The sequence below is a fragment of the Mchenga conophoros genome, linkage group LG7 (assembly GCF_057382185.1).
Source record: "Mchenga conophoros isolate Kocher_MC1m ecotype Shallow Benthic linkage group LG7, M_conophoros_male_GT1.1, whole genome shotgun sequence".
NCBI lineage: Eukaryota > Metazoa > Chordata > Actinopteri > Cichliformes > Cichlidae > Mchenga > Mchenga conophoros.
In genome coordinates this window covers 48,406,041-48,417,073 of record NC_140532.1, presented here as the reverse complement: position 1 = coordinate 48,417,073, position 11,033 = coordinate 48,406,041, and the positions used below count along the sequence as shown (strand labels likewise).

General features: G+C 45.4%; 1 protein-coding gene and 1 long non-coding RNA gene across 2 annotated transcripts; one reads left to right on the top strand and one right to left on the bottom strand.

Annotated features, from left to right (window-relative positions):
• Positions 1-225: 225 nt before the first annotated feature.
• On the top strand, positions 226-1,548 carry LOC146570958 (uncharacterized). The gene is made up of 3 exons (XR_014893217.1): positions 226-618; positions 704-815; positions 882-1,548. It is a non-coding gene; the product is annotated as an uncharacterized LOC146570958 (long non-coding RNA).
• A 5,542-nt stretch (positions 1,549-7,090) lies between these two features.
• Positions 7,091-9,184, bottom strand: LOC146570957 (uncharacterized). Its single transcript, XM_085279535.1, has one exon. The coding sequence runs from the start codon at positions 9,182-9,184 to the stop codon at positions 7,199-7,201; it is 1,986 nt and encodes a 661-aa protein (XP_085135661.1). The 3' UTR covers positions 7,091-7,198.
• Positions 9,185-11,033: the final 1,849 nt, after the last annotated feature.

Sequence of the window (11,033 nt, the reverse complement as noted above, 5' to 3'; positions counted from 1 at the left end):
CGTGTCCCTTCCTTGAAGAGCCAGTAGATCGTGAAGCCCAAATTCTCCGCAGAGCTCTCCGCCGGGAGATAGTGATCAGAGCGCGTTTGGACATTTTATCATTTCCTGATGATTTTCTGTGCGAACGTTACCGTTTCTCAGCACAATCTATAAGTTATTTGAATAACATCCTCAGGCCATATATTACGCATGTGACACATCGCGGACATGCTCTCAGTTCATTGCATATTATTTGTATTGCACTTCGTTTTTTTGCAAACGGGAGCTTTCTGTATAATATTGGTGACGCTGAGCACGTTTCCAAGGCTACCGTCTGTCGGGCAGTCAGGAATGTTACAGTTGCACTGAAACGTCTCCTGTACTCGTTTGTGGTGTTCCCCGGTCATAGACCCACAAGATTTATCAAAGAGGGATGCCACAAAATTGCAGGTATCAGGATGAACAAAACTCAATTTATGATGTGGTGATACTTGGACTACTACTTAAATTGCACATTTATTTTCAGGGTTCCCAGGCGTGATTGGCTGTACAGATGGCACTCACATTCCAATCATTGCTCCTTCAGTAAATGAAGGAGACTATGTGAACAGGAAGTCTTTCCACAGCATTAATGTACAGGTACATAGTTCCCTGTAGCATTTCAAACTAACAAATTATTTCATTATAGTAATGGATGCTAATTTGTGTTCTCTGCACTGTGAAGATCATATATGATGCTGCCAACATTATCACAAATGTGGAAGCCAAGTGGCCAGGCTCTGTCCATGACTCACAAATATTCCGTGAATGTACACTGAGCACAAAATTTGGACATGGTGAGTTGAGAATACTTTAAAATATATAAAGACCAATTGCTTCAGAAGTGTATCCTTCTGTCTTAGGAGAGTTCACTGGCTACTTGCTTGGTGATAGGGGGTATCCATGTTTACCCTATTTGCTTACCCCTTACCCTGACCCTGAACCGGGCCCACAGCAGCGATATAATCTGGCTAATTGCAGGACAAGAGCCAGAATTGAAATGACTATCGGAATGCTTAAGGCCCGGTTCCAGTGCCTGCAAAGACTCAGGGTCACCCCAGAAAGGGCATGTGACATTATTGTGGCATGTGTGATTCTTCACAACATTGCCACAATTAGAGGAGAACACTGTCCTTCTGAACCAAACATCAGCAGTGATCCAAACCATGAACATCCTGACCCTCCCACGGACATACAAGATGGAAGTGCAGTCAGAGACACCATATGTCACAATCATTTCTTTTGACCCATCACCTCAACATGTTGAAAGACGAAAAAACAGATTTTTTGTTCAACTGGCTTTATTGGTCGCCTGTATTTCCTGTACACAAAGTATTACAAGATGTAAACCTCATAAAGTGTCTCTGTTGCTTCCTCCTCTGTAACAGCTGTCAATGTTTTTTCATTATTTTCCTGTAGTAAAGAAATAAACAACATTGCTGTTCTACTGTAAACTCATATAATCTGTGGAGTATTACTCACAACTGCATGTTGGTCTGGCTCAACAGGAGGCTGCACCAGATGCAGTACACCACCACCATCAACTGATAGAATATGAGGTTTATACAGGTCACTTATAACTTACAAGGGACCAAATGGCAATTAACAAACATACCAATCACCTTACACTTCATTGTCATTATGCTCTCAAAGACAACCAAGCCTGAGGGAAGGCAAAATCAGTAGGAAAATAACTTCACTACAAAATAATCCATTATGGTAAAGAGTTTATTAAATGAATGAGTAGCACTGCAAAGGTGACTGTGAAGAAAGGATGTATGCACATCATGTATTATTTTGGATTTACCCCCTATGTAGGCACTTGTGTCTTGCGGGGTTATTGACTCAGAGGATTTCCCCGCAGAGATGCCTTCGGCCACAGGGCGCCCACTGTTTTGGCTGAGGGCCAACTGCTCAGCCTCTGTGAGTGGTGGTGGTGGAGGACCCCCACCTGTTTTTCGGGCCTCCGCTTTTTTTCTGTTGGCTATAACGGGCCACATTTGAGCATACAGAGTAAGCAAATATGTACTTGTAATGTGCTCAGATAATTTCAATAAGTGCTTACAGAAAGAAAATTAATGTAGCCTCTAACTGCAATTGATTTACATGGGACAAACAGACCAAGCACTATGGCTCATAATACAATTACACCTTACCTGTTTGGACTATATTTTTATATTTCATTTTTACTTGCTGCCAGGAACGTTTGGGGCCTGTTGGGTTGCACCTGCGCTCACATCACATCACAAAATAAAATGTATAAAATAACAAATAAAATAACATATGATAAAATAACGTGTTAAATGGGTGGAAATCCCTAGATCAATGTTTAAATTAACACTCACGCATTGACTCTGTCGGCTATGTTTTGCCATGCATGCTCCCTGTCTTTCGCAGCTGTGGCTGTGTTACTTTTTTCCGCGGAATTTGCGTGTTATCGGCATATGCTGCCATCAGAATTTCGGCCTCAAGCGCTGTAAAATACATTGACCGCGCCTTCTTTCCCTCCGTCTCCATGGTGACTCGCTTAATCTGTGCTCCGCTTATCAGGGCTTTATGTATCCTCGTCCGCGCGCTTCACTTGGGGTTAAAGCAACTCCGCGTTGACTGAACTAATTGTTATCAGCCTTTCTGAAACCGAATATTCCGAGTTGGACAGTTCGGGGTTACTCAACCGTGAGTGTCGTTTTTCACTCTGAGTTTTCCAAACCGGCTTCCTGAAACAGGGCCCTGAACAACAACCCAAAGGTAGTTTAACTTATCCATTTGCAGAAACACCCCAATTTCCTACTCATAATGCAGCATCCAACATTTTTCAGGTAGGAAGCAAGGCTTCAGGCTTGGAGGGACTAACTCTACTCTATGCTGCAGGAGTTCATCACCCAATTAGGCCAAGAGGAACACATCATTTACAAAAAGAAAAGATGTGATCCCGAGTCCACTAATACCCGTACTTGTCAATATTAAGTGCTAAGAAGACAACACATTGACACTACAGAGATATTTGATTACATGTTAATGCCTAAACATTGGTTAAACTTTTGCAATGAAGTTGCAGTGAAGTTAAAATTAAGATTTTTGCAACTTCATTTCAGTTTTTGGTTTTAATATCAGTCTTGTGTTTTTGTTTCCGTATGGCACCAAATATCTGGAGGTTTGTTTAATAATGTGGATGTCTTTATGATCTTTGTGACACAAATTAAATTTTACTTCTATATTTACTTCTATTTTACTTCTATATATTAATTCACAACAACAGTTGCCTCAAAACCCAACCCAAACATAATGATGAGTTTACTGTACTGAAATGGCATCCATAATCACCAGAACTTAATCCAACAGTGAACCTTTGGGATATTCAAATGACAAATCTGCAGCAACTGTATGATGCTGTCGTGTCAATATGGACCAAAATGTCTAAGGAATGTTTCCAGCCCCTTGTTGAATCTGTTGAAAACAATTGAGGCAGTCCTGAAGGCAAAAGATGTATCTAATAAAGTGTCTTGTGAGTGCACACATTAGAGAATATGTTGTTGTATATTAGAGTAATTTATTGCATGTGCTGCATTTTGTCATCTGCCTTCTCAGACTTTGGTTCATCAATGCTGTAACTCGCAGACAATCCCTCCACAGTTATCAATGGCAGACTGAACTATCAGTGTGTGTGTGTATGTGTGTGTGTGGGTGTGTGTCTGTGTGTGCTTGGCCTGAGATAACTGGGGTCAGGAAGGCACCAGTCATAGGACAACCAATGAAATATTTATAGGAATACAACACTAGAAGGTTTTACTGTACAGAGCAAATTCACTGTATATAACTGTGACGGCAAGTCTGCACACACGAGTTCAAGACATCACCAAGAAGATATAACAATAAAGAAAGTGTCTACACAAGGACCAGTTCTTCTTTTAGTTTATTCATGTTTATTTTTAACCATGAGGTGATTTTAACCACCCTCACTGACAATCCTGTGTGGAGTATTGTTCTCTTCCTGGGATCTAGTCCTAATTGTTTTTTTGTTTTTTTAATACAGTTTGACATTTAGGTTCTCTTAATGTTCCACACACACTCACAACTGAAACGTAGTCTAAATAAAGGTTTACATTATTAGCGACTGTTTTTAAATCTAAAAAATCTTGACCTCCAACTGCTGCAGACGAACAAGTGAACTGAAATATCCCAATCTACGATATTTCCTGTGTCTTTTGTGATCAATTCTCTGGATAAACAAATGTGTTCTGAAGACAGGTAAGCTGCATATACTGGCATGCAAGTTTTTCATCCATCACCGGGATGCACAACAGGATTCTGTGGTATGATGTCCGTCTGGAGTTAATTAGAAAAGCTATAGTGGTTTCCTGTACACTTACTATGCATCTTACAAAGCTTATTGCTAGCTAAAGAGACATTTTATTGATTAACAGGAAGCAACACATAACGCACTATTTCTTCTCTATCTTGGAAGGCGTCAGCTGAAACCATACTGGTAATAGCCCGCAGGAGAAGTGTATTTAATTTTGAGTCTGTTGCTCTGGTGGCACACAGACACAGAAAAATCTAAAAAAAAAAAACCCAAAAAAAACTGTTTAATACTGTAAGGCTTCACCTAGCTGTCTGCTGGAACTCCTAGATGTCTGGTGGATGCAAAATATTGATCCAACAGAGCATTTATTTGAGATAATATTATTATGCAACACTGATGTTGTCTGCCTTGCGCTAGAAAGAAACGATGATGGTACCTGAGGCTTCCAGTGGAACATTTCAGACATAATGTGGTTTTAAATATGCTCTTAAGGTAATAGCACGTAGGTTTTGGGAAATTAATAAAAATAAACAGTCGTGATGACAGAGACATTGATTTGAAATGCATTTTGAGCCGACTAAACAATGGCATGTCGCTCCTTGGTATTTTCTCACCAGCTAAGCTCTTTCAGGATTTCAGAAATTTAACATTTAATTTTCTTTTTACATAAATATAAAAACCTATTTAAAGTGTATACCAAACTGATTTTGAATCTAGTTTTTGAAGCTACTTTAAACTGTGGCTCATTATTGCACTGAGCTAATAATGATGGCATAAGCTTTTTACTAGTTTAAAATGTCAGTAACCTTCGTGAAATTTGTTTGAGTTGTCCACAGAGGGAATACCTAATTGTGTTGAATATAAGTACCTTGCATAAAATTATATAGCTTCCATGTCATGTTACTTACTGGTTTAAAATCTTAAATGTGCAATTGCACGGCCCACAAGCTGCAGACTGTGTGGTAAGGTTTTGTCAGTAATGTGAAAAATACAATTTACAGGTGTAAAGTTGACATCAAAGACATGCTAGGTTATTGTGGCCTTGGCCAGTTTGTTGCATCCATGGATCCTGCATGGTAGCTGCCCCGTTATTGTAGTTTCCCAATAGGGATGAATAAATATATCTAATTTGTTCCTCTTAGCAACAAGGCCAAGTTTAAAGATGGATGTGGTCCAATTCATGAGTATAACATGGTGATGGGTTCACTCAAGGGACCTACAGTCTATATGCCATCCATTCTCTTCCGCATGTCCAGTTCAGGGTTGCAGGGGGGCTGGAGCCCATCCCAGCTGTAATAGGTTCAAGGTTCAAGGTTCTTTATTTGTCACATGCATAGTTATACAAGTATAACACACAGTGAAATGTAGCCTGACACGCTCCTCGACATGTGCAAAAAAATTGGGGGGGGGGGGGGGGGGGGTGTAGAGGAAAAACGTATATATATACACATATAGTATACACATTGGGTGAATGTGCAGTAGTAGCATTAATTAATGACATTAACACCATAACCAGATTAACGCGGCAAATCTCCGTTAGCGAGTCACCCCGTGCGTGGGGCTGCATGATGCTAATGTGTCAATGAGCTAACCGCGTTGACGCCGTGCAGCCCCACGCACAGGGCGATCCGCGCTAACTCGCTAACGTATATTTGCCGCGTTAATCTGGTTATGGTGTTAATGTCATTTTAACAAGATTAACGCTGACAGCACTACAAATAAGTTAAGTATACAGAGGTTTGTATTGCTACACAGAGAGCAAATATACAGATGTACTATGGACAAATGTACAGATGTACTGATATACAGCTGAACTGTACAGCATACAGATGTTCTATATTGCTATACAGACAGGCAGATATACAGATGTACTATGAACAAATATACAGATGTGCTACATATTCAGATGTACCGATGTGTGGTTAACAGATCTAGTGCCATTGTTAGGTGTGGCTGTGTGCAGACAGGAATAGGACCCAAGGTGCAGACTCCGGAGACAGTCGTGAACTCAAAAAGGCTTTAATTTGGTACTCAAAATATAACATAACTGAAAAAACTCAAAACAAACTTAAACTGGAGGAATGACAGAACACACAGCTAGGAAAACGGTAGATCGCGACACGGACACAGAGAAACACAGGGCTTAAATACACAGAAGGAGCAATCAGGGAATGGGTAACAGGAGGGAAACACAGCTGGGGCAAATCAGGCCTAACGAGACAAGGGGAAGCAAAACCAGACACATTAACATCAGACATGGACTTTCAAAGTAAAACAGGAAACATAACACAGACTCACAGGCAGGCACCACAGAGGGAACAGAGACGTGGGACCAGGGCAGACACAAACACTGACTGAACACGGGGATATAGGAACTAAGGATACACGGAGACGTGAACTAGACAAGGGGATACAGGTGATAGGGGAGACAGAGCAACTAAAGAAGACAGAGACATAAACCATAAGACAGAACTCAAAGAAACCAAAGACTAGAAAGTATAAATAATATAATAAACTCAAAAACCCTAGGTCAACGACCCAGGCATCCTAACAGTACCCCCCCCCCCCCCCCCTTAAGGGCTGGCTTCCAGACAGCCCAAACCAAAACACCAAAACAAAAAAAACCAAAAACAACCCAACCAGGGCGGGCGGCGGGGGAAACAGGATGGAGGGCTCGAAACAAAACCAAACAAGGAGCCAGAAACAACAACAAAAAAAACAAAAAAAAAAACAAAAACAAACAAAGAATGGAGCCCGGAAAGCAACAGAACAAAACACAGGAACAAAGTCCAAAACAACAACACTAAGGCCCAGGCATAGTCCAAAAGCTAACAAACAAAAGGGCTCACGAAAGGCGCAGAGGCCCCGGCAACAGACTCAAAAAAGTTCAGGGGGCCGGCCCGGAGGCTGACGGCACAACAGTCCAAACCCGGGCAGGTCAGGAGGCCGGCCGGGCGGAAGGCACCGGCGGCGACCGAGCAGATCAGGAGGCCGGCCGGGCAGAAGGCACCGGCGGCGACCGAGCAGATCAGGAGGCCGGCCGGGCGGTAGGCACCGACGTAGTTCAGGGGGCTGTCCATGACGGCAACGACGTCCAGTCATCGGCCGGACAGGACGAGCAGGCCGGACAGGATGTGCAGGCCGGACAGGACGTGCAGGATGAGCAGGACGTGCAGGACGAGCAGGACGTGCAGGCCAGACAGGACGAGCAGGACGTGCAGGAACAGACAGCATGGAGACCTCAGGAGCAGACGAAGCTAAACACTCGGAGGCTGGACCAGGCGGAGCCGCAGAGGCTGGGGCCGGACCAGGCGGAGCTGCAGAGGCTGAGGCCGGACCAGGCGGAGCTGCAGAGGCTGAGGCTGGGGCCGGACCAGGCGGAGCTGCAGAGGCTGAGGCTGGGGCCGGACCAGGCGGAGCTGCAGAGGCTGAGGCTGGGGCCGGACCAGGCGGAGCTGCAGACTCGGAGGCCGGACCAGGCGGTGGAGCCGGTGGTGGCTGAACGGCCTCGCCAGAACCATCAGCAGACACTGGGACATGCTGGCTGGGTCCTCCCAGACCCCCAGCTGACGAGGCAAGAGGCTGAACGGGCCCCTCGGACCCTCCAGCGGAGACAGGTGGCTGAACGGGCCCCTCGGACCCTCCAGCGGAAACAGGTGGCTGAACGGGCCCCTCGGATCCTCCAGCAGGAAGAGACGGCAGAAGCGGTTCCTCGGACCCTCCAGCGGAGTCGGGAGGCTGAGTAAACAACTGAGGCGGTAACTGAGCAGGTGACTGAGCCGATAGGTGAGCTAATGTTCGAGCTATGGACAGAAGTTTAAGTTGTATTGACTGTTGTAACGATGGCAGTAATGGTGGGTGAGGTGGTGGATGAGCACTAAGCTGAGCTATGTCTTCCGAGCCTACGGAAGACTGCTGGACGGGCTCACCCGAGCCTCCAGCGAGGACAGAAACCGGTGCAGGGGCCTGCTGGGCAGTAGCCGCTCCCACATGCGGAATAGGCACGGGCGCAGAGACTAGCGTAGCCTCAGCTGGCCTGGAAACTGGAGCAGGGACAAACTGGGCCCTAGCCCCCCTCACCCGAGGAACTGATACAGGTGCAGGAGATGACTGGACCGCAGTTGCCCTGGGCGAAGGAGCACCGGAAGGCAAAGGAGCAGGCACACTGAAAACTGGCTCATCAAAAACAGGTGACGACCCTTTCCCACCACGTTTAACAGTCTGTACAGTCTTAGGTTTAGCAGTGTTCACAATCTCAGAAAAAACAGACTCGGCAAACTCAGGTTTTAATTTGTTCCCACCCCAACGAGCAGACCTCGAACTAAAAATCTCAGACGAATGCTTATTGTGATGAACTAGCGCGGGAAGATTCAAACCAAAACTGGCCTCCCAATCCAAATCCTCGTCGAGAAAAGAAATCCCAAAAGTGTCTGAGGTGAGTTCATAATCTTTACCGATCAACGGCTCAGGTGGAGTTTGGAAAGTGTAGTCCTTTTGACTCACCACTGGAGGTTGCTCAGACGTGTCCATATGACGGCGACGTGAGCGCCGTTTCCTTTGGGCAGAGGTAGCTGGCGGCGTGAGCAACTGAGCCTCTGGTGCACAGAATGGTGATGCTGAGGCCGGAGCGTGAGCGCCTGAAGCCACGCGGAGGACTCCCACCTGAAGCGGCCGCATCTTGAGTGCCAGCGGAGCAACAGGTGGAGACTTCTGACAGCTCCGGGGACCGCCGAGAGCCAGCTGAGTGCCATGAAAAATGCGCCCGACGTCAGGGGTGAGCCATGGCTTCCAGCGGAGTTCCTCCTCCAGCTGGGCAAAGGCTGCTCGGCGTCGCTCCTGAAGTTCAATGTCTGCTGGGTCCATAGTATGGTCGCGATCTTCTGTTAGGTGTGGCTGTGTGCAGACAGGAATAGGACCCAAGGTGCAGACTCCGGAGACAGTCGTGAACTCAAAAAGGCTTTAATTTGGTACTCAAAATATAACATAACTGAAAAAACTCAAAACAAACTTAAACTGGAGGAATGACAGAACACACAGCTAGGAAAACGGTAGATCGCGACACAGACACAGAGAAACACAGGGCTTAAATACACAGAAGGAGCAATCAGGGAATGGGTAACAGGAGGGAAACACAGCTGGGGCAAATCAGGCCTAACGAGACAAGGGGAAGCAAAACCAGACACATTAACATCAGACATGGACTTTCAAAGTAAAACAGGAAACATAACACAGACTCACAGGCAGGCACCACAGAGGGAACAGAGACGTGGGACCAGGGCAGACACAAACACTGACTGAACACGGGGATATAGGAACTAAGGATACACGGAGACGTGAACTAGACAAGGGGATACAGGTGATAGGGGAGACAGAGCAACTAAAGAAGACAGAGACATAAACCATAAGACAGAACTCAAAGAAACCAAAGACTAGAAAGTATAAATAATATAATAAACTCAAAAACCCTGGGTCAACGACCCAGGCATCCTAACAGCCATGAATATATCTACAGTAGTGGAAGAGTAGTGCTCTGAACAGACTATAATAGTGAACAGTGTAAGTGTAAGTACGTACTATAACAGAGACTATGCCATGTCAGTGTCCTAAACTATAGCAGTCCCCAATGTGAGCATACAGTGAATGTTGAGAATGAATGACAATTATGATCATGGTCACTGGGAGGGATAAGGGGGAGGAGGAGTGGTTAAGTGAGTGTGGGGGAAAGGTTCAGCGGAGGGCTGAGTTCACAAGGGTGACAGCTGTGGGGAAGAAGCTGTTCCAGTTTTAACCTGCTGTAGCACCTTCTACAGGGCCCTTCTGGAGGGAACAAGCTGGAAGAGTTGATTGGCAGGATGAGAGGAGTCACTGAGAATGATGTGTGCTCGGCGTACACATGTCTTCTTGTGGACATGCTCAATGGCAGGAAGTGGAGTCCCTGAGATGCGTTGGGCAGTTTTCACCACCCGCTGCAGTGCCTCGCGGTCAGCAACAGAGCAATACCCATACCAGGCTGTGACACAGTTGGTCAAGATGCTCTCTATTGCACAGCGGTAGAAGTTACCCAGTATGTCAGTAGACAGGTGGTTCTTCTTCAGTGTCCTTAAGAAAAAGAGGCACTGATGGGCCTTCTTGACTGGGCTGGAGATGTTAGTTGACCAGGACAGATTTTCAGAGATGTGGGTCCCCAAGAACTTGAAGGTGGAAGTCCGTTCAACAGCCGTGCCATTTATGTAGATGGGGACATGGGTGTCTCTCTTCTGCCTCCACAATGAGCTCCTTGATTTTGCTGGTATTCAGGAGCAGGTTATTGTCAGTGCACCATACAGCTAGGTGCTTTACCTCTTCCCTGTAGTCAGACTCATTGTTGTCATTGATGAGACCAATCACTGTGGTGTTATCCAGAAAATTGATGATGGAGTTTGATCTATACCTAGGCTGCAGTCACAGGTGAAAATGGAGTAGAGAAACGGGCTCAGCACACAGCCCTGTGGAGTGCCGGTGTTGAGTGTGATGGTGGTAAAGCAGTTATGGCCTGACCTAATATGCTGGGGTCTATTGGTCAAAAAATCCATGATCCAGTTACAGATAAAGTTGCAAGAGTCCAAGATCCATATTTTTAGTGATCAGTTTAGAGGGAATAACTGTATTATTGTAACTGTAATATTCTTGTTGTCCAGGTGTGAGTACACAGTAAAGCTCTGTGGATATAGCA